Source organism: Saimiri boliviensis, chromosome 7, assembly GCF_048565385.1.
Source record: "Saimiri boliviensis isolate mSaiBol1 chromosome 7, mSaiBol1.pri, whole genome shotgun sequence".
Lineage (NCBI taxonomy): Eukaryota > Metazoa > Chordata > Mammalia > Primates > Cebidae > Saimiri > Saimiri boliviensis.
In genome coordinates this window covers 9,967,713-9,995,168 of record NC_133455.1, presented here as the reverse complement: position 1 = coordinate 9,995,168, position 27,456 = coordinate 9,967,713, and the positions used below count along the sequence as shown (strand labels likewise).

The window sequence follows — 27,456 nt, the reverse complement described above, 5'->3', positions numbered from 1 at the left end:
GCCCAGTCTGTAAGCTTGGGGGCAGGGCGGATGTGGCCTGGGAGCCCTGTTCACATGCCCCGTATCCATGTCCGTCCACAGAGCCAGTCAGAGCTGAGCTCACGGCTGGACACCTTGAGTGCAGAGAAGGATGCGCTGAGTGGGGCTGTGCGGCAGCGGGAGGCCGATCTGCTGGTGGCCCAGAGCCTGGTGCGTGAGACAGAGGCGGCGCTCAGCCAGGAGCAGCAGCGCAGCTCCCGGGAGCAGGGCGAGCTGCAGGGCCGTCTGGCGGAGAAGGTATGGCCTCCCCAGGCGCAGCAGCACCACTGAGTTCACTGCCGGCAGCTAGCAATCTGTCTCTGTTGGGCCTGTTCTGGAGATTTCACGTAAAGGGGATCATATACCATGCGTCCTTTTGTGTCCGGCGTCTTCAACTCAGCATCATGTTTTCAAGGGTCCCCACATCGTAGCCCCTCATTCCTTTTGTGGTTGAACTATACTCCGCTGTGTGGACAGACCACATGATGTTTATCTGTTCATCACTTGGTGGACATTTGGGTTGCTTCCGTTTTCTGGCTGTTGTGGGCGTTTGAGCGCAGGTTTCTGCGTGAACACTTGCTGTCACTTTTGGGTAGATAGCTAATGTGCGTGGAAGCCAGTGGACCCGCTGGGTCTCACGGTGACTCTGTTAACTTGTTGAGGAACTGCCAGGCTGTTTTCCACCGTGGCTGCACCATTTTACCTTCCACCAGCAATACATGTACCTTCCAGTTTCTCCACATCCTTGCTAATGCTTTTATTACTGTCTTTTTATTTTAGCCATCCTGGCGGGTGTGGAGTGGTTTCTCGTGGTTTTGATACGTGTTTCCCTGATGGCAAAGGGTGCTACAGTGCTACATATCTTTTCACGAGCTCACTGGCCATTTGTGTATCGTTGGAGAAACGTGTTTTAGATCCTTGAGCCCATGATTTCATTGGGTTATCTTTTTCTTATTGAGCTGTCCACCCTGGGAGGCCTCTCTCTAGAAATCTCCACCACCACCCCATCCCCAGTGCCCAGTGAGGGTCTCAGCTGGGCCCCAACTGGCTGCCCGTGGGCCGGTCCAGGGCTGGGGCACATTCCTGGTCTTGGGAGTGTCTCTAAGCTGCCCTCTTTGCCCGCACTGCCAGGAGTCTCAGGAGCAGGGGCTGCGGCAGAGGCTACTGGACGACCAGTTTGCGGTGCTGCGGGGCACTGCTGCCGAGGCTGCGGGCATCCTGCAGGATGCTGTGAGCAAGCTGGACGACCCCCTGTACCTGCGCTGCACCAGCTCCCCAGGTAGATGGGAGGGGCCCTGCCTCCTTCCCGTCCCCCAGCCCCGAGCATCGGGCTGCAGGGGCCTCACCCCTCCCTGTACTTGGCAGACTACCTGGTGAGCAGGGCCCAGGAGGCCTTGGATGCCGTGAGCGCCCTGGAGGAGGGACATGCCCAGTACCTGACCTCCTTGGCAGGTGAGTGCAGCCAGGGCAGGGCGGGGTCTGTGTCCCAGCTCCAGCACCCATGTCCACCTCTTGCCTTTCGGGAGGTTTACAGACAGCAGGCAGCTCTCCAGGAAGCCAAGCAGATGCCCTGTGCCTGCTCCCACCTAGGAACCCAGCCCTGCCCTGTGGGCAAACAGGCTTTTGTCTTCGGGGCTGGGGCCACCATGTGTCTGCAGCTGGCAGGGCACCGAAGGGCCCAGGGCCACACACACTGCCGTGTGGTTCCCACTGCCTTCTGGATGCTGTCTTGCCCGAGCCCTCCTTTCCTCCTCTCGGGGCAGCTGGCCGGCCGCGATGGTCCCAGTGCTAGCGTCTCAGTATCATCCTCTCCCAACCTCGGCCCCACCCATCTGCACAGATGCTTCCACCCTGGTAGCAGCCCTGACCCGCTTCTCCCACCTGGCTGCGGACACCATCGTCAATGGCGGTGCCACCTCCCACCTGGCCCCCACTGATCCTGCTGACCGTAAGTGGGTCCCGGGATGGCAGGTTCTGGCCGCCTCACTGGCTTGTCTCCCATGGGGTCTTTGTGGGGCCTTTGTGAGGGGATCTACTCACAGCCCTTTCCCACCCCAGGCCTGATAGACACCTGCAGGGAGTGTGGGGCCCGGGCTCTGGAGCTCATGGGGCAGCTGCAGGACCGGCAGGCTCTGCAGCACATCCAGGCCGGCCTGGTGCGGACTCCCCTGCAGGGCATCCTGCAGCTGGGCCAGGTGAGGCGCAGCTGAGTGTGGGTTTAGGGGGCTTGGGCCTGCCTCTGACCTCTGCACCCACCTCTGGGTTGGGCTGCACAGGTGTTTGTGCGTGGAGCCTGCAGCCTCAGGACACAGGGTGGGAACCATGCACCCTCCTCAATCCCTCTGGCCCCCAGCCTCCATCCCAGGCCCTGTCTGACTCCCATCCTCCGCAGGAACTGAAACCTAAGAGCCTAGATGTGCGGCAGGAGGAGCTGGGGGCCATGGTGGACAAGGAGATGGCAGCCACGTCCGCAGCCATAGAAGAGGCCGTGCGGAGGATTGAGGTGAGCACAGGATCTGGGGACTCCCCTGGCTCCTGTGGAGATTTGGGGGCTTCCGGCCCCAACTGGGCTGGGTACAGGCTGCACCCACTCCGGCTCTCAGCCTCTAGGCAGGAGAGCCGAGAGGGCTGGAGGCAGCCCCGGCTTTCCCGGGGCCACAGTCCCCTCCTCCCCACCAGCTCACGGCTCTGTCATTGGGTGCAGGACATGATGAACCAGGCGCGCCATGCCAGCTCAGGGGTGAAGCTGGAGGTGAACGAGAGGTGAGCCCCGTGTGGTCCCCCAGGCCCGGCCTGAGGCGGGCTCCCCATGGCCCCTGAGGTTCTGCCCCCAGCTGTTCCACTCACGGGAAGGGAAGGCCTGGCTCAGAGTAGACATGCCCTCCCCACCTGCTGAGCCCCCCTGGGGCCAGGCCCGCCCTGGGGTCGTGTGGACCGTCCTGCCGAGCAGCAGCCAAGTCTCCGCTTCTCTCCTCTGCCTCCCCTAGGATCCTCAACTCCTGCACAGACCTGATGAAGGTGAGGGGGCTGCAACCCTGGGGTGGGCTCTGCACTTGGAGGGCCACCAGTCACTACTGTCTTGGTCTCGGCAGGCCATCCGGCTTCTGGTAACGACATCCACCAGCCTGCAGAAGGAGATAGTGGAGAGCGGCAGGGTAAGGGGCCCGCCGGCAGCTGGGCACAGTCCACGAGGGTCCTGACCCCCAGCCCAGGCCCACCTGGGCATGAGACCCCCACCCCCTACCACAGGGAAGCCTCAAGGACGCATCTTACGGCCAGAGTGAGGGGAGAAGGGCCCCTGGGGACCCCTTTCCACCTTCGGTGTCCATGACTGGCACATCCTGCCCTGTTCTCTCGTCGCCACTAGGGGGCAGCCACACAGCAGGAATTTTACGCCAAGAATTCGCGCTGGACTGAAGGCCTCATCTCGGCCTCCAAGGCTGTGGGCTGGGGAGCCACACAGCTGGTGTAGGTTACCCGGGGGGGGGGTGGTGGGCAGGGGACTGCTTTCTGCCAATGAGAGCAGTTTTCGGGTCAGCAGGGTGCTGGGAGTAGAGGGGGTGTGGGGTGGCTCCAGCTGTCCATGGGGTTAGAGGCCCTGGCCGTGACTGGCCCTCGCCCCTCAGGGAGGCGGCTGATAAGGTGGTGCTTCACACGGGCAAGTATGAAGAGCTCATCGTCTGCTCCCATGAGATCGCGGCCAGCACGGCCCAACTGGTGGCAGCTTCCAAGGTGAGCCTGTGCACCCACAGTGACATACTAGGCTCTGGGCTCGGCTTGGCCTGGGGCTCCTTAACTGCTGGCTGTGGCTGCCAAGCTCAGGGCTGCTGCTGCCCTGAGCTGCGAGACCTGGGCCCACTCTGACCCCTCACCCCTCAGGTGAAGGCCGACAAGAACAGTCCCCACCTGAGCCGCCTGCAGGAATGCTCCCGCATGGTCAACGAGAGGGCCGCCAATGTAGTGGCCTCCACCAAGTCAGGCCAGGAACAGATTGAGGACAGAGGTGAGTGCCAGGTGCCGAGGGGAGCTGCCGGTTCCTGAGGCTGAATACCCAGATGTTCACCTACTTGCCCTCCGGCCACAGACACCATGGACTTCTCTGGCCTGTCCCTCATCAAGCTGAAGAAGCAGGAGATGGAGACCCAGGTAGGTCCCCACGGCTGCCCCATGACCTCTGAGCTCATCCCGTGGGTGAAGCCTGGACCGGGAGAGGGCTCCGTGGGGGGGGGCTGCGTTGGGCTGGGCTGAGCAGGCCATGCGGCTGCAGGTGCGTGTCCTGGAGCTGGAGAAGACGCTGGATGCTGAACGCATGCGGCTGGGGGAGCTACGGAAGCAACACTACGTGCTGGCTGGGGCAGCGGGCAGCCCTGGAGAGGAGGCGGCCAGCCGGCCTAGCACTGCCCCCCGAAGTGTAGCCACCAAGAAACCGCCCCTGGCCCAGAAGCCCAGCGTGGCCCCCAGACAGGACCACCAGGTGCTGTGAGCACTGGGGTTGGGGGGCGGTTCCTGGAGGGGAGTGTCATCCCTGGTCCCAAAGGGGCACATGGTGCACATTCCTGGAGAAGTCAGGAACCACTGATAAGCCTTAGTGACACAGCAGGCAAGGAGGGGCTTGCTCAAGGGAGAGGTGGGGCCCCGGGAGCCTGGCGATCACCACTGAGCCCCTCACCTTTGACTCCTGCAGCTTGACAAAAAGGATGGTATCTACTCAGCTCAACTCGTGAACTACTAGGCCCCCCAGGGGTTCAGCAGGGCAGCTGGTAGACAGGCCTGGGCCTCTGCAGCTGCCCTGACAGGGCCGGGGGGCCTTGCCCTCCACCCGGGGCCCAAGCCTCCCACCCCACTGCCCAGATCAGCGTCCTCAAGGCCCCTGGCCCTTACTGAGCCTGCAGGGGCTCATGGGCCATGTGGTTGGTGCTTCTGGACATCTCTTATTTATCATCTGCAGAAGGAACTTTGGGGTACAACCAGGACCCAGTAGGCCCGAGCCTCAGCTCTTCAGGAAATATAGAGAGCATTTTTAATATTCTGAGGTAGAGCTCTTCTTCCTACGTTTCTAGTCAGCACACTGGGAAATGGGGCCAGCGCGGGGCTCCCTGCCTTCTGGACTAAGAGCCTGAGGTCGTGGATGGACGGAAGGTGCACAGCCCGTGCCAGCTGACAGGACTGGGGCCCACCATCCTGCCTGTGGCCTTCTTGGGCACTGATTCCACCAGGCCCTCCAGTCGCGAGGCCTCCGCAGACCAGGCTCTGGGTGGGCTGGAGGAATGTCACCCATTACTCCTCAGGCCTGGCCCTCAGGCCTCTGTGATGGGAGCCCCCAGGAGGTGGTCAGATACTGGAAGTGGCCGCTTTCTGGGGAGCGAGGTGAGACAGTGGCCCAGCCCTGCCTTAGCTCCTGGAGTTCCGTTTCCTGCTGGAATCTGCAGCCACCCCCATTTCCTGTTTTCCATTCCCCTGTTCTGGCTGAGCCCCACTGCCCACCTGCGGGGGGGGATGGTTTCCAGCCCTTCGGAGAGAGGGACCCTGGCCCTCGGCCCTCCAGCTCAGCCAGAAACCCTCAGGGAGGGGACCCAGCAGCTAGAGAGAGCTTTGCCTGCCCACTGGATTTGAACAAATGGGTGTCCCTTGAGCCCAAGGGGAGTGGCAGGAGGGGTGGGACGAGGCTGGGAGGACAGACCAGCAGCTGCCATGCCCTCCTGCCCCCCCCCCCCCAGCCCTTTAGCCATTCACCCTGTGCTCTGGAAAGACTACCAAATACTGGCTAAGGTCAGGAGGAACAAAAATGAGCCAGAAGGACCAGTCTCTTGGCTTTGTGTTAGCCTTTCCTCCTGTTGAAGTGTTCTGTTGGCAATAAAATGCACTTTGACTGTGTCACTGATGCCCCACAGGGAGGGGCTGTGCCTGGCTCTTCAGTCCTCCAGGGACATGTGTTCCCTTGTCAGGCCCTGGCCAGGTGCTGGGCTGGGGACCCCATCGTGTCTGCATTTAATCCTAGAGCACTCGGGACTGCAGAAAGACTCAGCACAGCCGTCACTGGCTGTGCATGTCCGCCTTCCATCTCAGGGAGATTTATGGCCTCAAGGCCCTCCTTTTTACACAGGAGGTCAAGAGCTAGCTGCCTCCACAGAGGCCACCTCCACTCCAGCCTCGACGCCCACAGCCTCCCTGGGGCTCCCAGCAGTTGCTGACCCCTTCCGCCTGTCTGAGACCATGCCTTAGTTGACAGTCCCTAAGTTAAGGTGCGGACCCTGACTCCCAGCTGGCCTGGACTTGAGCCATGGCCGCACACAGCCTTTCCACTTACCAGAAAAGCTGTAAGGGCGTTTAGTCCCTGGGTGTGTGCAGCATCACTCAATCACCCACTTTCTGCAGGAGCACATGCCAGAGGGAAGGCTGAGGCGGGTGGGCTCACCCTGTCCTACCTCCTGCCAAGATGACTGGCATTTATGGAGAAACAGGACAGGGAAGGTCGGGGGTAGAACAGGCTCCTTGGCTGGCTCCTGTATGGCCTCAGACGAGCCTCCCACCTGTGCCCAGATCTCCTGGAGGATGAAGTGGGGCCTTTTGGCTGGGGCTGTGTAGCCAGGGGTGGTGTGCCAAGTGACTAGGACCATATGTGTGAAAGGGCTTTGCAAACTGACCATGCAGGCTGAGACAGACCCTGTTCCTGGGTCGTTTATATAGTGAGGTGGCTTCAGAAAACAAAAAGAACCGATTCTACCCCAGATACAGACCAGTGAAAGTCTGCAGGCACTGACGACACTTGACTGATCATTCTCAAGTCCTCAATGACCAAACCTTTTTTTGGGGGGGGGAGACAGTCTTGCTCTGTTGCCCAGGTGGGAGTGCGGTGGCATTGACTCACTGCAATCTCTTCCAAGGTTCAAGCAATTCTCCCTCAGCCTCCCAAACAGCTGGGATTACGGGCATGTGCCACTATGCCTGGCTAATTTTTTTTTTTTTTTTTTTTTTTTTATTTTATTTTTTTAGTAGAAATACGGTTTTGCCATGTTGGCCAGGCTGGTCTCGAACTCCTGACCTCAAGTGATCCGCCAAGTGTTGGGATTACAGGTCACTGCGCCCAGCTGAAACCTTTAACTGGAGAGGCCCCCTCACACACGGGGAGCAAGACAGAGACCCTCTCTGGTCTTGCTCCCTGGCCCTCTTAGACCTGTCACTGCCCCTCCCTGATCATCCTTGTGAACAGGCCACACAACAGGAGGAAAGGCTCCCACAAGCAAGGTTCATGAGCCACAAAACTGTGTGAAGTCCAGCATCCTCACTTGAGTAGACAAGATTTGGCTGTAAGCTTCCTGGCAGCCACCAGGAAAAGAGAAACTATCACTTTTACTTTAAGGCAAACAGGTTTCTCAGGAAATGCTTCCCTCTTCCTCACAGAAAAACCACAGAAATTTCTGCTGCACATCCCCATAGATGATGATGTGCCAGGAATGGCAGCTTTTAGAGACAGCAACGGGAGCTTGCACTCATCTCAGTTCTTGAAGTCCCTCACAGGGGCACTCTGACCCTGAGACACAGCTCAGCTGCGGTGGTGAAGACGCAGGCACACACAGACGCAGACATGCAGCTTGGCCAGAGTGGCAGGCACACGGGCATGAGCACACAGCGACGCAGGCACATAGCTCAGCCGGGGTGGCGGGCATACAGGGACACAGACATGCAGCTCAGCAGGGGCAGGGGGCACTCAGGGATGCAGGCATGCACCTCGCCCGGGGCGGCAGGCACACCTCGACGCAGGCACATAGCTCAGCCAGGGCAGGGAGTACATGGTGGACACATAGACGCAGGCACACAGCTCAGCTGGGACAGAGCACAGGGTACAGTTCTGCAGCTCTCCAAGGAGGCAGGGCTGGCAGGATCCCCACCTCTCAGCCTAGAGAAGGAAGCAGCACCCACTGGGCTTTGGAGTGGGCAGAGACAACTGCCTTTTTAAAACCCCTGCTGGCAAGCCCCCAAAGCAGAATGTCAGAGCTGCTGGTTTCCTCACTAAAGCCCACCACAGAACATCCTAATGAGCTTACGCATTCACACAGCACATGGTGGCAACCTCAAGGACAAAGTGCAGGCACAGCCCGAGCCCTGAGGTCACCTTTGGTCCCCTGCTTGGACAGTGGCTGTGATCCTGAAGACATGCTCTCTTACACACAGGACTTTCTGTCCGTCACTGCTGTTTATGACTCTGGTGACAAACCAAGAGAATAAGAGGCCCCGCCTTTGAGCCAGGGATCCTGGACAGGCAGACATTTTGTTTTCAGCTTCAGACATCCCAGCCAGCTTCCCTGCTGGAAGTTTGACCACTGATGCTTTAGAACCACACCATCATGAACATCCACATCCCCAAGTAAATAAATAACAGGCCTGTTATTAATAATTCTCTATTTATTAAAAAGGGTCCTACAGCTTTACAGCCACAGCACCGGACACGGCCCTGAACAGCGATGGCGAGCCCAGCCAGAGGCCCTTTCGCAACGCATTTGGCTGCAACCGTGGCTGGGCTGTGGCATCCCTGACAGCGGCTGGTGGTGGAGGTATGGGGGCGGGTGGCACCGCTCACTGGAGATTCACAAAACATGGCAAGCCTGCCTGAGTGGCATGGCAGTGAATCATCCTGCACAACTTCATTTCCTTTAAGAAAACGGTTACAGTAGAGTTCAAGTCCGAGAGCAGGAATGTACAGTCATTGAGGACAAAAGGCAGTGGCCTGGCCTATGGCCCACTGGGACAGACCCCGCTTCAGTTCTGCCTTGTCACCCTGGTGGCTAGGCACAGGTCAGGGCTCTAGATGCCTGACCAGTGACAGGGGAGGGGCGACCCAGCAGGTCCACGGGTAAGCACCTGGGCCTTTTCTGTCAACAGATGCCACTGCCCCCTGCTGGGCCCTAGGCCTTCAGCACACGTGGCACGTGAAGATGAGGTTCCACGGGGGTGGGGAGAAGAGCAGGTCCAGGTGGTTGGAGCACAGCCCCGCCCCTCAGTCCCGTGGGGTGGGCTTTTTCCAAATCCCTACCACCACTGCCCTGGGGCCCAGCTACTAGCCAGCCAGGGGCAGAAGATACTGGCTAAGGATAGCCTGGGTCAAGGCAGTCGGACGTCTTGACCACATGTAACAGGGCAATGAACTTGGATAAGCCCTTCAGAGAAAGCAGAGCCACCGGGGGCCCCGCCCAGCCCCTAGCAGGTGTGAGTCCTGGCACCTGGGGAACTAAGGCACAGCACGGACACCCGAGGGTAGGAAATCGCATCCGCTTCATCTGCATTTCAATCTGCTCAAGACAATATTTGCATTTTTTATAAAATTTCCCTGAATGGTCTTGGGAGTGTCAAAAAATTTTCTTTCTCAATATAAAACAGGAAAATCACACATGTAGTAAAAATATTGGGGGATTATTTCTTCATAGAAACCTCCGGGGCCGACTCGAGGCAGGAGGGAGAGAAGCAGCTGGGGACACGATTTGCTGTGCAAAGTCCCGCTCGTGCGGTCCCCTCCCACACCGGTGGCCATTCTCCGGCCTCTGGACTCGGCAGTGGGCCCAGTGCAAACTTTGCTTGTGGCTCTGAAGCAAGAGCAGCAGCCAGGTCAGGCGGTGACTGTGATGACCTCTCCCCAACAGATTCAGTGAGCAACAACGCAGCTGCAGGTGGCAGCCTGGCCACGGCACTCTTCCAGGCTGGCTGGTGCCCACCCACCCTCACCAGGGCTGCAGCGGCCACTGGGTGAGACACACACGACTGTTTTTTGAAAATAAAATAAGTATCATGAACCATGCTCATTAAATAAAGCTGCAATGGGAGGACCACGATTCTAAAAGGGAATGGGGGAAGAGGCTTTGTTTCTTCCCAAACATGAGTTCGTCAGCACTAAGATACTTAGACATCACACAGAGAATGCAAACCAACGCGACGCGCAGGTGTCAGGCGGCGACCCGGCACACACAACTGCCTCGGTGCCCAAAACCTGGGCTTCTACTACTCACCGCTGACCTACAGTTCTAAAACCAGATGGACATGCTGGCCCAGGGCCCTGGAGCCCTTGGCACAGAGCAGACCTCCAGCCTCCCTCCCGTCTGCAGAGCGCAACACAGCAGGCGGAGGGTCTCCCAGGAAGGACGGCGCTGGTGCTCACTGGAGGATGAAGCCCGGCTGGTGCGGAGGCAGCCGGGGCGGGGGTCTCTGGGGGAGAGCTGGTGGATACGGGGACACGAACTGTGCAGAGAATCCTTGCTGAGTGGGGAGCCCCACGCGGGGTGGGAGGGGCGGACACTGTAATCCTGGGTACGGCACAGCCTGTCCCGAGGCCATGGCCGAAGTGAACGGGGTGGCTAGGCGAACTGCAGGCACCGGGGGTGGTGGTGGGGGTATGCGCCGAGGCGCAACAGCGGGGGGCCCACTGGCCTCTGAGGCAGAGTAGGATAGGGGGGCAGTAGGTGCCTGCTCGGGCAGCCTGGGCGGCAGCGGGGCCAAAGCCTGCGGGAGTCTCTGCCCCTTCAGCACCATCTCCTGGAGCTTCTCAATTTTCACCCGTCGCATGTGAGCCAGTTTCCGTTTGCTCTGATAGACATCAATGAAGGAATCCAGAGGAAGTTCTCCATCCAGAAACTTCTCTGCCATGTTCTGAAAAAGGCAGAAACCCGGTTACAGCAACAGCCAAATGGGGAGGATGCTCCCTTCATGTCTAGGCACAAGGACAGGCAACGCCCGGCTGCTTCCAACACCACGCCTGCCTCTAACCTCCCCAGGGCCCCACTCCGACTCCAGATCCCAGAGGTCATGGGCTCAGGCTGACCTCAGCACAAGCTGCCACCAGGGTGGTTGAAGGGCAGTCCTGCTGCGCACACCACCACCAGCGCGATAGGCAGAGGCCCAGGAGGAGCTGGCCTTTGGGTGAGGGTCCCAGGCCTCTCTTGAGCCCAGTGGAGTCCAACATCCCCTTGCCTTCACCCAGCCACACCCTGACTGACAGACTCGCCCTGGGTGGGTCAGCAGGGCAGAAACGCCTGTGCCCGCCAGGCCCCCCCAAGGCCTCACAGTTGATCAAACCCAGACCTACGTTGGCAAGATCCTGCCGGCCCAGCCTGCAACAACTGTGCAACATTCGACCTTGACTTGTTTCCTTATCACGTGGCGAGGCTCAAGGCTCTCGTGCACAGCTGGACCTGTCCCAGAGGGTCTGTAGCCCCCAGCTCATGCATGAACCGCGGCACGTGGTACTTTGCCACTGGCCCTGGGGGCTGGGGTTCACAGGGTGGCACGCATGCCCTCTCTTGGCCCCCCCCTCAGCCCTGCCCTCACTCCCCCTGCTGCTCCCTGGACCCCTGCCTGGCACTTTCCCCAGCCCACAGGCCAGGCTTCCCGCTGGCATGCAGCCCGGACACCTAGGAGGCACCACCTCCTGACTGGCGGTGCAGCACTCCTGGTCTCTGGAGACAGTGGGCCCGCTGACTGCCCAAAGTGACTCAAGGATTCCACCAAGACTGGCTGGATTTACCTCGGTGTCTTCCTCAATCTTGGCCCCTTCTGCTTGAAGAAGTGCTAACAGGGTCTCCAGGGAAGCACTGCTAGACTGTCTGTCTGGAAGAGAAGCAAGAGGCATGAAAGAGTGAGGGGTGTCCAGCTAAAGCCCTTGACAACGCCGCCCACGCAGACCACAGTAGGATCGCATCTTCCTTTCCAGGAAGCTGATGCCTGAAAACCTACAAGGGAACAACTGCACTGAGCCAGTGCCTGGGGCCAACATCCCATGTCGGAGCACCCCCGGGTCAGTGGCTGCCCAGAGCCAGCTGCTTCCGAATATGGAGCAGTGACAGGGCCATCATACCACTTTGTATTTCCTTTACGTTTTGAGTGATAACTTACATCGAGTGTACACATCTTAAGTGTGTAACTCAAATTTCCATGTGTTTAACCCCCAACCACCACCACCCCTGATCCAGACACAGAACGTTTCCACCGAGCACCCTCATGCCCACTGCACTCTCCAGGTAACCCCTACGCTGGCCTCCGCCACCACAGAGGAGCCCCGCCTGGTCTTGAACTGACATCCTGCAATCAGGCAGTACAGGACATACTCTGCTGGATCCTTCCACTCAGCACTGCGTCTCTGAGACCCTGCTCTGGTCTATGTATCAGTTCATGTCTGTTCAATGCTGTGTAGTGTTCCATTGTATAAATATACTTTATTTGCCCATCACTCTGTAGATGGACATTTTGATTGCTTCCAAATTTTCTTTTAAGTAAGGTAATAAAGATACAACATTCTTTTTTTTTTTTTTTGAGACGGAGTTTCACTCTTGTTACCCAGGATGGAGTGCAATGGCGCGATCTCGGCTCACCGCAACCTCCGCCTCCCGGGTTCAGGCAATTCTCCTGCCTCAGCCTCCTGAGTAGCTGGGATTACAGGCATGTGCCACCATGCCCAGCTAATTTTTTGTATTTTTAGTAGAGACGGGGTTTCACCATGTTGACCAGGACGGTCTCGATCTCTTGACCTCGTGATCCACCCGCCTCGGCCTCCCAAAGTGCTGGGATTACAGGCTTGAGCCACCGTGCCCGGCCGAAGATACAACATTCTTGTACCTATCTTCTGAGAGACATGAATGTCCATTGCTTTTGGGTGAACATTCAGGGGCAGAGCCTCTGAACTGCAGCGTATGCACACTCCTAATTTTAGAAGGTACTACCCAACAACTTTCTCCAGGTGAAATGAAAAAGGAACCGGCTGTAGTGGCGTGCGCTGTAAGTCCCAAATGACCCACAGACACTCCTACCAGCAGCAGACACATGGCACCTCACCAGCACTTGTGACTACCGGTCTTTTTACTTTAGGTCATCCTATTTTGGGTGTGTGGCAGTACATTTTTAATAAAGTTAATGGAGAAAATGACAAGACGATAGCAATAGTGACAGACATCACTGCTGCAGAAGGTGATTTTTTTACCCAAATTCTTTTTTTTTTTTTTTTTTTTTAAGGGATGGGGTCTCACTCTGTCACCCAGACTGAAGTACGGTACAGTGATGCAATCACAGCTCATGGTGGCCTCGACCTTCAGGGTAGGTGGGACTATAGACAAGTAGCACTACTCCTGGCTAATTTATTTCATTTCTTTGTAGAGACATAGTCTCGCTCTGTCACCCAGGCTGGAGTACAGGGGTGCAATCATGGCTCACTGCAGCTTCAACCTCCAAAGCTCAAGCAATCCTTCCTCCTCAGCCTCCCAAGGAGCTAGAACCACAGGCGTGCACCACCACACCCAGGTCCAACTTCCCTTTATCTAAATGTCCCTTTGATAGCTATCAAAAGCACTCAGGACGCTCAACGATACTCAATTCTGATGTCTCCTCCTAGTGGCTGTAAATTAAAGTGTGCCATTAAAATAAAGTGTTCCAGTGATGGGGGTATTTTTCACCATTAACAAACAGCATAAGACAAATGGGCAAACAGCATAAGAGATTCATTGAATATCATAATTCAGAAAACTGCTTTCTTTCTGTGCTGTTTAGAGAAGGTGGAGACTTGAATTTTAAGAGTGGTTAAGTCTACTCTTCTAAACTGGTGACTGCTGAACTGGCTGGCTTCCTCCTAATCCCCAACCCCTTTTCCAGTAACTGCCCCAAGGTGCCCACGTTGCTGCCACCTGCTCCACGCTGCAGACCCTGGAGGTGTGCATGGACCTGGGTTGACCTCGGCAGTCACCGCCACTGCAGGGCCCCTGGGAGAAGGGGGCAGTCCTGCTATGCATCCCGTCCTCCAGAACTGCAAGTGCAGAGAGGCCGCAGGTCTGGGGCTTCCATATTCTATACATAGACTGGTCAATACAGTGGCTCACATCTACAAGAGCAGCACTTTGTGAGGCCAAGGCAGGAAGATGGCTTCTTGAGTTCAAGACCAGCCTCAGCAACAAAGCAAGATGACCTCTCCACAAAAAAATGAAATAAAGTAGCTGGCTTGGGGTAGTGCATACCTGTGGTCCCAGCTACTCAGGAGGCTGAGGCGGGAGGATCACCTAAGCCCAGGAGGTCGAGTGGCTGCGGTGAGCCATGGTTGTGCCACTGCACTCCAGCCTCAGTGACAGAGCAAGACCCTGTCTCTAAAATTAAAAAATATATACATATTTCAATGACTCTACTTCATTGCAGTGGAGTCACTGTCTTAATCTGAAATTTTTCCATAATATTTCTCTCCTGACAGGGCAATAGCTTGAAAATGTGTCCTTCTCTCAACTCTTTATTCTTGAATGATCACCCATGAAAAGTTACCTAATTTGGTCTTCTTTATCTGATAGGCTTCAAAGAGAACCTGGAGTTCCTGGTATTTCTGGGTCAAGTGTGCTTTCAGCGTGTCCAGCTTGGGCTGGTACAGAAGGTTTCCTTCTGCCAGGCTCCGGTTGCTGGCAAGTGTCATTTCTTTGTTAAGCTGAACATTCTGCGTCTGCAAGGAACACACAAGATGATGAGAAATGAAAGTCTATCAGTTCCCAGGCAGACCCCGGAGGTCCCCACGCACACCCCAGGAGCCCATTGCATCTGCTGCCACCTCACTGGTCTCCACGGCTGGCACCGCATGCCTGGCAGATGCTACAGACCCAGAGCCAAGACCCCTGGTTTCTCATTTGGATGCTGCTACCCATTGTAAAGAGTGAGGCTGACTTCCTTCCAGCATGTGTCCAGGACAGGCTTTGTCCTGTGACTCCATGCAGAGCCCTCCCTGCCAGGGCTTTGCTGTGACTCGAGTTCCTTACTACGGCCATTGTGCTTGCAGAAATAAACAGCTGTCATAATTAAGAATTCTATTTTTTTTTTTTTTCCAAAACAAGTTTCTGCTGCTCCAGAGGAAGTTAAAGAATCACTTTTATCAGCAGGAGACCAGTTGGCATGATGTCAATTCAGGCTTCATAAACTGGCTTAGAGGTCCAACCAGCAAGCCGAAGAGACCCTGGGAATTAACTGTTTCCAGCCACCCTGGTTCTCTCCCATGCCCATCCTAGCTCTTCGGAGCCTTCTATCATTTAGCTGTTGGTGGATGAGCAAAGCCGACCAAAAGCTGGGGGAAGGGGAGACGTATTTTGCCCAGCGGGGGTTTCATTCTGTCCTTTCAAGCAATGACAGGCTATACTGGTAGGCAGAAAAGAATCCGTCTGCCCAAAACTTAGGGGAGAAAGAAAGAAGTGGAAGGTCTGAGAAAAAAGGCAAAAAAACTCCTAGCAAAACTTAGCCAGAGTATGTTTAAAGAAAATAAAAACCACAAACGCATCGGTACCCTAGTTCCCTTTCCACTCACTCGTGATCGGCTTCCTCTACCACAGCCCAGCCACCACCGCCTTCCGCACTGTTTCAACAGCACTCGATTCCTTACCCAGTGTGTGTCCCCGTTTCTCTTTAAGCAGCTCTTCTTCAACCCCACCCCAGGCATCTCATTTTCCCCTTAATATTTTCTACCACCCCACCCGATCTATTTTTGCTGCTACTTCCTTCCTCTTGGTAGCTCAAGTATAGATTCCTGGCTATGCTGCCTCCGCTCCCCACCCCCAGTCATACCCACTTATTGCTGTCGTAGTTCCCAGTGCGCTCACAGACGTGCACACGCACCATACACACAGGGAAGAGGCTCAGGGAATCGGAGAACAAAGAAGGAAGCCCTTGGATCCCTGCCTCAGTGAGGAGATCCCTAACCCCAGCAGAAGGCTCCTTTCATCTCAGCAGACAGTGATCTGCATCTCCAGACCGACAGCTTCGCACAAGACCCTAAAGATCAGGCTCTGTTGAAAACCGACAGGATTTACATGACAGTGGAAAAGCAAACCTCTCTCCAGACTATAAAGTAAAAGCCAAAAGTGTTCCCGAAACGTGGGCGGTAGAAATGCTTTCACCTCTTCTGATGCTTTTAGCAAAAAAGGAGACTCTTGGGCCTGGAAAGACCCAGTTTCACCGGGTTCCTGGTAAGGAGTGGGGCTCCCGTCACCCGCCTCCCCACCCACAGGGTGGCTCTCCGTGGGCTTTCTATGTCAGGCCCTGCAGAAGCGTCTTTCCTTCCATTATTAAGCCATTTAAAAGAACAAACAAAAACCACTGTATGGCCACTCTGAAAACAGGCACTTTTTAATGAGGCTGAATCGTAACTACCCTATGACCCAGAAATTGTGCTCCTGGGCATTTATCCCACACAAATGAAAATTTATGTTCAACAAAAACCTACACATGACTGTTGAGAGCAACATTTATTCCTAACAACTAAAATCTAGGCGCAGCACAGGTGTCTCTCAACAGGTGAATGGTTAAACAAGCAGTGGGCCAGCCAAGCCACAAAATACCACTCAGCAATAAAAGGAACAAACTTGACTGGTAGAACTGATAACGCTCCAGGGATTCACACTAAGTGAAAACAGCCAACCCCAAAGGGCCATCCACCCACGACCCCGTGCACACAACACCCTTGAAATACAAAATCACAAAAATGGAGAACAGATTAGCGGCGTGTGTGTGACTATAAAAGGGCAACGAAGGGTTAGGGACTGAGTGGTCCTGATGTTCTGTGTCCTGGCAGTATCAGTGCCCCGAGCCTGGTGCTGAGAGTGCACTGAATTTCACCAGATGTCACTGCTGGGGGCGGCTGGGAGGAAGGGACACAGGATCTCTCTCTATTATCTCTTACAACTGCATGTGAAACTATCAGCATCTCAAAATAAGTTAACCATAAATACAACCACCAGCCACTGCTGAGCTGGCTTTCTCCTGCTGGTCTCACTTGACGGATGAGGAGGGGCACGTGTTCCAGGCTGCACTCAGGCCCCACAGCTCTGTGCGCTCCAGCATTCTTACTTCAATCAATTCTTTGTTCAATAAACGTTTACTGAGCAAGTATCATCTGCCATGCCCAGGTTTAGGCACAGGGAATTCTGAGAAACAGGAGTACTCCCACCCTCAAATAAACTGAGTCAGCATAAATGGAGCCAAACTCATCAGCCCTGATCTGTGAGGCCCCAAATGGCCTGGTCCCCGCCGTCCCTTCCCAGTAAGTTCTGAGAAAGCAGGTCCCTGACCATCCTGCCTACACCAGCAGCCATCCTCTCAGCACCCACTTCCATGGCATCGTAACTGTCAACTCTGTTGTCTCAATCACTGTCTGTCTCCCAACACTGAATACACAGGACCCACTTGTCGTCTTTAGCATCCCAAGCACTTTGCACACATCTACCTCTCAGTGAAGATCTGCTGAATGAATCAGAGAGCCCCCCCACCCCACCCACCAACCCTAAAAAGCCAAAACTCACTCAAAGCCAAGCCTGGCAAATAAGGGAGGTAACAAACTGGAGGAATTAAAAACGAGCTACATTTGTCGAGCACTGCGTACCTCAGATCCTTTATGAAGCAGAGGCACTCACTTCAGAAAGTCACTAGAGACTGAGTCTGAGTGAGGGTCTTATACTGGACCTCACGGTAATTTTGAAACAGAATTTTCTGAAAAGTCCTCAGAAGGTAGCACACAGCAAGTGCCTGTCTCCCCACAACCACTGGAAAGGCGCACTCAAGGCAGCACCAACATTCCAGCAGGCAGCCTGGAATACTACGCAGTAGCCTCAGCCTTGGCTGTGCCTTACCATCCCCATTTATTGGGGAGTATAGGGGCTGCTGTTAAAAATCTCAATGCCCAGGCTGGGCGCAGTGACTTACACCTGTAATCCCAGCACTTTGAGAGGCAAGGTGGGCAGATCACAGGAGATCGAGACCAGCCTGACCAACATGATGAAACCGCATCTTTACCAAAAATACAAATATTAGCCAGTCGTGACGGTGTGCACCTGTAGTCCCAGCTACTTGGGAGGCTGAGGCAGAAGAATTGCTTGAACCCGGGAGACGGAGGTTGCAGTAAGCCAAGATCACATTACTGCACTCCTGCCTGGGTGACAGAGCAAGACTCCGTCTCAAAAAAAAAAAAAAAAAAAAAAAAAAATCTCCATGTCCAGACCAACCCCTACCCATTAAGCTCTTCAGGAGGGGGCCGAGGTATGGATATTGTCTTCAAAGCTCCCTGGTGATACATACCGCTAAGCTGAAAACTTAATTGCTTTAGTTTCACCATAAAAATGCATCTACAAAGAAAATCTTATTTCCGTAGGGTTTAAGTCAAGTCAAAATCATTTGTCCTACATATTAGAAAGTCCTAGAAGACAGGAACACAAGGAAGCATGAACTATAATAAAAAGACAACTCATCTGTCCACATTTCTGGGTTCTGGGGGAAAAGAGGCAATTTGTTTTGTGTGGGATGCAGAAAGCCACCAGGCATCAAAAGAGGCCAAATAAAACACTGAGGCTGGGTGCAGTGGCTCACACCTGTAATCCCAGCACTTTGGGAGGCTGAGGCATGTGGATCATTTGAGGTCAGGAGTTCGAGTCCAGCCAGATCAACATGAAGAAACCAAGTTTCTATTAAAAAAAAACAAAATTAACCGGGCATGGTGGCACATGCCTGTAAAATCCCAGCTACTCAGGAGGCTGAGGCAGGAGAATTGCTTGAACCTGGGGAGGCAGAGGTTGCCGTGAGCTGAGACCACAGTGAGCCGAGATCGCGCTATCGCACTCCATCCACCCTGGGCAACAAGAACAAAACTCCATCTCAAAAAAAAAAAAAAAAAAACAACTCCCACTGAGAAATGTTAAACTGGCAGTGATTTTTTAATATCCTTTGGATATTCAGATGTTTTTATATATAAATACAATAAATTCTTTTTTTTTTTTTTTTTTTTTTGAGATAAGTCTCACTCTGTCACCCAGGCTGGAGTGCAGTGGCACGATCTTAGCTCACCGCAGCCTCAGCCTCCCCAGTAGCAGGGATTACAGGCGTGCACACTGCCTGGCTAAATTTTTTGGTTTTTTTGAGTAGAGACGAGGTTTTGCCCACATTGGCCAGGCTGGTCTTGATCTCCTGACCTCGAGGGATCCACCCGCCTCAGCCTCCTTAAAGTGCTGGGACTATAAGCATGAGCCACCACGCCCAGACAAATACAGTAAATTCTAAGTGGCCACCCAGAGCATACCCACAGCACCCTGCAGAACAATGGCAGTAGGGACAATGGCCCGGATGCAGATGCTGAAGGTGGATGTCCTTTCTTAAGCACTGGCTAAAACTCTTCAGCACTCATAACCTGCCCAGAACACACCCTCGATGCTGCATTCAATGTAGAAACTCTTTCTTCAATCTTTCTGTTGTTCCAGTTGGCAATAAAAGGGGAGGAGAAACACCAACCTTGTTCATTTGCAAAGCAAAGGCAAGCTGGCCTGGACAGGCCTGGGAGGCCTCCACGGGCACAGCACACACTACTCAGCAAGGCCCAGGTGGCAGCCACTCTGGCCACATACGCCCAACTCTCCACCCCTCTGAGACTGACTCCAGTCTCAATGTCTGTGACCAAATCTGTACAGTAAATCTGAGAATGCTTAGAGAGGTATTTTAGGAAGCAACAGACTAAACCAACAAACAAAATTTAAGTTGCCACTATCTTTGTCTTCATGGTAGGCACCAACAGATACCTGAGATCAAAAACAGTGCTGCCAACCTCTTGATCGTTCTCATGATCCTTTTTCTTAACCATAGAAAAGTCTTTTCAGGAAATAATCTCTCTGTGGTAAAGAAACATTCTTATAAATTTACTCAGTTTCACTTCAGCTTCCACTTCTCATAAGTGAAAAAAAATCCCAATAGCAGCATTTGTAGTAGGATCCAGCTTGTAACAACTTATTTCTGTCACCTATCTGTGCGTGAGTGCAGAGGGCTCCCTAGAAGCATGCTCACCCCAGGGTAACAGCAGCAGCCCGAGTGGTGTGATTTTTTTTCTATTTTCCACTTTCTACTTTTAACTATCACAATGCTTGATTCATTACAGCGAGCACACATAACTTTGTAGTAAAAGGGTTTGTTTTTTTTTTTTTTTTTTTAGTTAAAAAATTATCATATATACTTATCCAGGCAGAAATGTGGAGGTCTCTCTCTTGGGATGCTTACATTAATACATGTAGCTGTCTCTGAACACGCAGTCTGGCTGGGCACGGTGGCTAATGCCTGTAATCCCAGCACTTTGGGAGACCGAGGCGGGCAGATCACTTGAGGTCAGGAGTTTGAGATCAGCCTAGCCAAAACAATGAAACCCCGCCTCTACTAAAAATACCAAAAAAATTAGCCAGATGTGGTGGCAGGTGCCTATAATCCCAGCCACTGGGGAGGCTCGCACGAGAATCGCTTGAATCTGGGAGGCGGAGGTTGCAGTGAGCCAAGATTGCACCATTGCACTTCAGCCTGGGCAATAGAGTAAGACTCCATCTCAAAAAAAAAAAAAAAAAAAAAAAAGAATACCACACACTATCTCAAATGCACATGTCATTATACCATACACTATCTCAAATGCACACGTCATTATTTATTTGGGTTGGGGGAGTGAGCAACAAGAAAGAAAAGAGATCTACACTCCCCTCTGCACATGCCATAGCTGCAAAGGAGAGGCACCCAGGGCAGAAGCAGGGACGGGAGACCGCCTGCAGCTCTGCGGCCAGTGCTGGGTCAAGGGTGTAGGTTTCCGGTGGATGCCTTCCAGACCAGACACTTCTACAATGTGAAATTCTGATTCCAGCTGGCCAGAGTCTAGCTTCTTCATCTGTAATTATAATTGTGCCTTCCTAAACACAAAGGCAGACAAATCTGCCCACATTTCCAAGCTAAATCTTCTTCATGAAAAGATACTCATAGCAGTTCTTTTTCACCCCTTCAGACTATAATATAATCCTCATAAAAACTAAGTAAGTGACATGACTGAATTAGGTTAGCAAACTTAAATGAATAAATGGGAATCCTTAATAGCACTGGAAGTCCTTTAAATGCTCAAAATCCAGTGTGTACTTGGAATCTGGGCTGTGTTAGGATAAAAACAAAATATGCCCGCATCTATAGCATTCTCAGAAGGCACAGTATTTATGCAAAGTAAAGAAATCACATTTTATTTAACAAGCAAACTTTATTGTAATTTTTAATTTTTTGAGACAGGGTCTTGTTCCATTGCTCAGGCTGGAATGCAGTGGTGCAGTCATGGCTCACTGCAGCTTTGACCTCCTGAGTTCAAGCAATCCTCTCACCTCAGCCTCCCAAAGTGCTTGGATTACAGCCGTAAACCACTGCGCCCAGCCACAAGCAAGTATTTGTTGAACAACAAGCGTTAGGTCCGGAAAGATAAAATGCTCTTCCCGCCAAGACTCTGCTCACATTGGATAATTAGCCTGGAATGCCCTCCTACCCAAATATCTGCTGCAAACTCCACCTTAACGGAAGCTTTAGCAATGGCAGAGCCTTTTCTAAACTTCCCCCAGCCCCACCAACGCCACATGGAGCTAGACCCTCAGTGGTGGGCATCCCCTGAAGCCCTGCTTGATTGAGATACAATTCACACCTCCTACAATCCATCTATGGAAGCATTCCACTCAAGGGTGTCTCATATATTCACAGAGTACACCTCTGGCCTCACTGTATTCACACTGTATCCCTCTGTGTTTTTTTGTTCATCTATTTATTCACTCACAAGAGAGCCATGTGAAGACGGGGGCAGCACCATGTGGTTACAAGCCTGGGACGCCAGCAGACGGAACGGGGAAGCCCAGCTTGTGGTCATGTTACAGCAGCCACAGGAAACTAGTACAGTGCTAGAATCTTCCACCCGTTCTTGAGAACCACTGTCTATCCTGCTCTGTGCCCCAGCAACCACCTAGATGAACTATACCAACCCTTCACTGGGACACTCATTCTCAGGTTCTGGTTGGATTCAGCAATGAGGATCAAGGGCAGGAGGAAGATGAAAAGGGACAGCGGGGATCAGGAGTGCTCCCCAGGCCTGGCTGAGAAGGGGCCAGCTCCTCTCGCCCTCCCTTCCTCCAACGCAGCCCACTCCCTTGCCCCTCCTCAGGCTTGGAAGTGAGCAGGGCATGGCTGTTGCTAATCCTGCACCAGGCTTTGGGGGTCTCCACGCTGCCCTCTCCTTGTAGAGAATCCCTTTATTCAACTCCTAGCCAATCCCTCATGCTGACTGTGCCATGTCTTGCCAGAAACCTGACTGAGATAGCTGGAACAGTTTACCCCATGAAGTGAAATGACATTTGAGCCCACATCGCTCTTTCTGATGGTGACCATACAGGCCCTTAAGAGCAGAACCATGTCTTAATCATTCCCCTGTGCCCAGAACCTAGCATAGTAGCCAGGCCAACACAGGCACGTAGCTAAATACTTGCTTGGCTAGGTGCAGTGGCTCACACCTCTAATCCTAGCACTTTGAGAGACCAAGGTGGGCAGATCACCTGAGGTCAGGCGTTTGAGACCAGCCTGGCCAACATGGTGAAACCTTGTTTCTACTAAAAATACAAACGTTAGCCAGGCATGGTGGTGCACACCTGTAGTCCCATGCAGGAGGCAGAGGCTGCAGTGAGCTGAGATCATGACAATGCACTCAAAAACAAAAAACAAAAAAAAAAAAAACTTGTTCTATTTCATCCTTAAGAATCTTCATGGCTGGGGTCTCAGGCCACTGTCAGTCATCGTGAAAATCCTGCTAAGCTTTTTTGAAGATTAGCCTTTCTGAATGTTTATATTAAATTTGTAAACAGTAACGTCATGGGTTGATGCTTATTATTATCAACAACCAGACGTCAACTGGGAAACTACTTGAATTCCTAGCTTACTATAGCAGTGATAATGGTCTGGCAGTGAAATGTAAAGGGAAAAAATTAAGATGATGACACTGACAGCTGGAAAGCAAAGCTACCCATTACTGGGGTGAAACGTGAGGCACGCAACACACACGGAGACACACACAAGCTGGCTTTGTGCGGCTCTTCTCTTCAGCTGAAATTCAGCCCTCTCCCACTTAGAAAGCAGGTCAGAATGTTACAGTAATGTTATTGTCATGAGAGCCTGGAATACACTATATTGACACATGTGTAATTGACACACGAGCGCCGTAGCTCACACCTGTCATCCCAGCACTTAGGAAGGTAGAGGCAGGAGGACTGCTTGAGCCCAGATGATCAAGACCAGCCTAGGCAACAGAGTTGGACACCATTCTCCACAAAAAGGAAAAAAAAAATGACAAAAAAACAAAACAAACAGAAAAACCCTAATTCCCAAGCTTCCATACCTATAGCTCATCAGGGCCACAACAACATGCTCCAACACAGTGGCTGGCCCATGTCCATTCGTTCATTCATATAAGAAATACTTGGGAAGCACCTCAGTGTGCCAGGCTTGGGGGAGACACCATTATCACAGGGAGTCTGGCTCAGAGTCTCAGTGGAGCCCACCCTCCCATATAAGGCACAGAGTATTGTGCACCACCCAACTCCGGGGGGGTGCCATTCACTTTGTACTGCAGCAATGCAGCCCCAGACTGCATCTGCTTTTCCAGTAAAAGGCTCAAGAGAGTAAAAGGGGAAAAATCAAAACAGATGTGACTTTAACAACTTAAATAAACCAAGTTACTGGTGCTGATCTGAAAACTTTGCTCTTGTCAGCATCTTCCACATTTCCATACAGTTTGCTGACATTTGTTGAGCATGCCTAGCATGTGCCACCTTCTCTTAGTTCTACCGTCTCCACTCTGTCCTCTCTGTGACAGTGAGACAAACTGATCCTCATTTTACTCAAGAGACGGGAAATACAATCTTAGGAAGGTTAAGTGAGCTGTCAAAGTTAGAACTGCCAGTAACTCCCTCCGGACTGCAATCTTACTGCTGTGCAGTGGCTCACAACTGTAGCCTCAGCTACAGGGAGGCTAAAGCAAAAGGATCACTTGAGCCTAGGAGTTTGAGGCCAGTCTGGGCAACCTAGTGAGACCCTATCTCTAAAAATAAATTACACGGGGTACAGTGGCTCATGCCCTTAATCCTCTGGGAGGCCCAGGCAGGAGGACTGTTTGAGACCAGGAGTTTTGTTTGGAGAACAGCCTCGGCAATAGAGTGAGACCCCATCTCTACAAACAATTAAAAATGAGCCAGGTGTGGCAGCACACATCTGTGGTCCCAACTACTGGGGAGGCTGGGGAAGGAGGATTGCTTGAGCCAGGAAGGGCAAGGCCACAGTGAGCTATAATTGCATCACTGCACTCCAGCACAGGATCAAATGGAAATTTATTAGTTTACTATTTCTCTATTTTCAAGTTATAACAACAATCATTTAAGGTTCATTCCTATTTATACTCCTTTTTTTTTTTTTTTTTTTGAAATGCAGTCTCACTGTCACCCAGGCTGGAGTGCAGTGACACGATCTCGACTCACTGCAACCTCCACCTCCCAGGTTCAAGGGATTCTCCTGCCTCAGCCTCCTGAGTAGCTGGGATTACAGGCGCGCACCACCACGCCCAGCTAACTGTTGTATTTTTAGTAGAGCCGGGGTTTCACCATGTTGGTCAGGCTGGTCTCAGCCTGGTGACCTTGTGATCCACCAGTCTCGTCCTCCCAAAGTGCTGGGATTACAGGTGTGAGCAACTGCTCACGGGCTACAATCTTTTTAAAGAACCTTTTATTGAAGATACTTTCAAAAGCAAAAGTCTAGAGATGAGTACGATGAAACTATGTATAACCATCTCCTAGGTTCGACAATTAGCAACATTTGCCCATCTGGCTTCATCTATACTCTCACTTTTTTTTTTAATGTAGTTTAAAGCAAACTTCAAGCATCATCATCATTTACCCTTAAAAATGTTATAATACTTCTAACAGGTAAGAACTTTTAACCCTAGCGACAATGCCATAATCGCATTTAGCAAAATTAACAATAATCCTTTAATATCCTCTGCATGTGTTGACTCGATTTTTTTTTCTGTAAGGAGCTTTCTGCCTCATCTATTTGACTATGTGAAATATAGTTTATACACAAAAAGCAGGATAAATGCTTGGTTCTTTCCTCTATTTTTTCTTTTTAAACCAACTTTTTGAAGACTGAGTTCATGCCTGAGCAACAATCTCCAAAAATGACCAATAAGCTTTTTGGGAGTATCATTATCAAGTAATGAAAATTTTATCTCTGATAGAAGGCTCGTCGTTCTGGGATGCCACTGCTGCCCTGCTCTCCAGTAAAATATGTCTAAGATCCATCCTGTACATTTGTTGCCCCCAAGCTCAGCTGGCCCTTTTCAAAGCAATACTAGTTATTCTTGGTGGGAAATCTGATTTTGATCTTTTCCTCTCCAGATAAAATTAAATACAAAGTTATCTATATAACACAAAGAAAAAGAATGAAACAAATCTTAGCTTTTGTACTATTCTACTAGTAGAAATGTTCTCAAATGACATTAAGACCTTAAATACAGCAAGCTTATGGATTAGGTTTGATAAAGAAAGGCTGGCAAGCATTCAGCTAGGTTAATTGCATCTCTTTGTATTTTACTATACTTGATTTATCCCACCAACGAATTTCAAGGTAAATTTCACCAAAGTAACATGCAATTTGAATTTGGGCTTTACATTAAAGGCTAGGTTATTTAAAAGCCCAAATTCACCTTCATTCAGTAAAAAGATATTCTCAGTGATAAACTAATTTCACCAGTCTCCACCTGAATTCAGGCCTTCAGGTGAAGCCTGTAATCCAAGCCTACAATATCCCACAAATGTGCTGTAAACACATTAATCTGGCTTAATTCAATTCAAATCTTAGGTTTTATTGGGGGGGAACAGTGCAGACTTAGGCTATTTAACATGTTGACGAAATTAAAAAATCTGAAAATACAGAAATATAGTTAAAGAATCGGAGAACATTATGAAACAGTCCTAAAATATGACAATCCTGGGGGCTGTGTGAAACCATCTCCAAGGCTACAGCCCACTCAGGAAGGAAACTTACCAGCTGCTTATCGAATGTTCCACCAAACAACTTACTCAGCACACAGAACCTCTAACTTCCAACTATTAGATTAATAAAGATAGCTATTTTTGATTGGAGACATCAAAATCATTATTGAGAGAAAACCTGCTTCCCTCCAAAAGGAGCAGACAGTGGGATTTAGACTTAAACGATCCCCTCCATATGTAGCTGATGTGAATCTAAAAATTGATAAGTCTAACTGCAGCTAACCACAGAAATACAAAAAGCTAGGCTTGAAAATAAACGGACTATTCCTAGGGAAGACAGAAAGTGACACACTTGACAGTTTCTAGGGCTGGCAGGCACAACTTACCAGGGTTGGGTTTTGGTTTTTCCTAGAAGACATTATTTTTTTTTCTTTTTTTGAGACGGAGTCTCGCTCTGTCACCAGGCTAGAGTGTAGTGGCACCATCTCAGCTCACTGCAACCTCTACCTCTCGGGTTCAAGCAATTCTCCTGCCTCAGCCTCCCGAGTAGCTGGGACTACAGGCACGTGCCACCAGGCCCAGCTAATTTTTGTATTTTTAGTAGAGACCGGATTTCACCATGTTGGCCAGGATGATCTCGATTTCTTGACCTCATGATCCCCCCACATCAGCCTCCCAAAGTGCTAGGATTACAGGCGTGAGCCACTGCACCCAGCCAGAAGACATACTTTCTAATACTCAGAGGAAAAACAAGCTCTCCCTTCTTCTTGGACTTATTATGTTGATAACACTGTCAGTAATAAAGAAATACAATAACAGGTGTGAATGGTTCTGGTAACTGGCACAGGCTATAAAATATCCCCCTATCTAGTCCACACCTAATTCACCAGCAAGTTTTCTTTCAAGAAAATCAATTTATATTAACGGATGCTTTCCAAAGCACTCAGTTGACAGTTTCTGTAGAAATGACTTTCTCTTTTCACTCCCAGTTCATCAGCTGCCCCAGGATTTAATGAGATCACAGCATTACTATTTCCCAAAAACAGAATGAACGGATCTGGAAGCAAACACATTTGACCCTTTATGAGATTCCGGTGTGGAAGCAGAAATGTCCAGACACCTAGTCATGACCACAGGACCATGAGGGGTGTCAGTTAATAGCTTCTACTTCCCTCCTATCCCAAAAAAAAGCAGCTTATGGAAGACAGAATTCCTAAAGTCTAATTTTCTTATTAATAGTTTCTGGCCAGGACCAACAACCAAAGCGTTCATTTGTTCAGAAAGAGCTTAGGTTTGTTTCTCCCCACCCCATCTCTATTTCCTTTTTACCACAATTTCTGGAAATTCACGTCTGAGAATTTTTTGGACTAGTCTTTACACAGGTGCAAATAAGAAAGTGCCTATCCAGGTGAACCCTTCGATTTATATTTATTAAGACTGTATCTTTTGACAGTTTTGTTTTTACATTTAAAATTTATCATGACAGAACTTTCCAACACCTGACTCAGAATTTGGTTCAACAGATAAAATTTAACACTCAAATGACTCCAATTACTCATCTTCTATTCTGTTAAAACGAGAAAAGGCTATTCTAATAACGGAACTT

The 27,456-nt window shown here is 51.5% G+C and overlaps 2 protein-coding genes across 6 annotated transcripts in view; one reads left to right on the top strand and one right to left on the bottom strand.

The window, feature by feature from the left end:
* Window positions 1–12,314, top strand: part of HIP1R (huntingtin interacting protein 1 related) — a 34,759-nt gene extending 22,445 nt beyond the window's left edge. For 2 of the 5 annotated variants that reach the window (XM_074402109.1, XM_039471732.2), the window contains exons 18-32: window positions 82–276; window positions 1,150–1,297; window positions 1,384–1,470; window positions 1,859–1,966; window positions 2,077–2,213; window positions 2,411–2,521; window positions 2,723–2,781; window positions 3,006–3,036; window positions 3,111–3,173; window positions 3,386–3,486; window positions 3,645–3,750; window positions 3,898–4,021; window positions 4,103–4,164; window positions 4,286–4,492; window positions 9,441–12,314. In XM_074402109.1, coding sequence (XP_074258210.1) covers window positions 82–276; window positions 1,150–1,297; window positions 1,384–1,470; window positions 1,859–1,966; window positions 2,077–2,213; window positions 2,411–2,521; window positions 2,723–2,781; window positions 3,006–3,036; window positions 3,111–3,173; window positions 3,386–3,486; window positions 3,645–3,750; window positions 3,898–4,021; window positions 4,103–4,164; window positions 4,286–4,492; window positions 9,441–9,662 — 1,761 coding nt within the window. In that variant the 3' untranslated portion in view covers window positions 9,663–12,314. The other 3 variants (XM_039471733.2, XM_039471734.2, XM_010342763.3) reach the window with 3 other exon arrangements.
* Window positions 8,404–27,456, bottom strand: part of VPS37B (VPS37B subunit of ESCRT-I) — a 30,565-nt gene continuing 11,512 nt past the window's right edge. The window contains exons 2-4 of the mRNA XM_039471736.2: window positions 14,296–14,467; window positions 11,528–11,610; window positions 8,404–10,653 (exon numbers count right to left, since the gene is read on the bottom strand). Of these exons, the coding sequence (XP_039327670.1) occupies window positions 10,162–10,653; window positions 11,528–11,610; window positions 14,296–14,467 (747 nt within the window). The 3' untranslated portion in view covers window positions 8,404–10,161. The remainder of the gene's footprint in view (window positions 10,654–11,527; window positions 11,611–14,295; window positions 14,468–27,456) is intronic.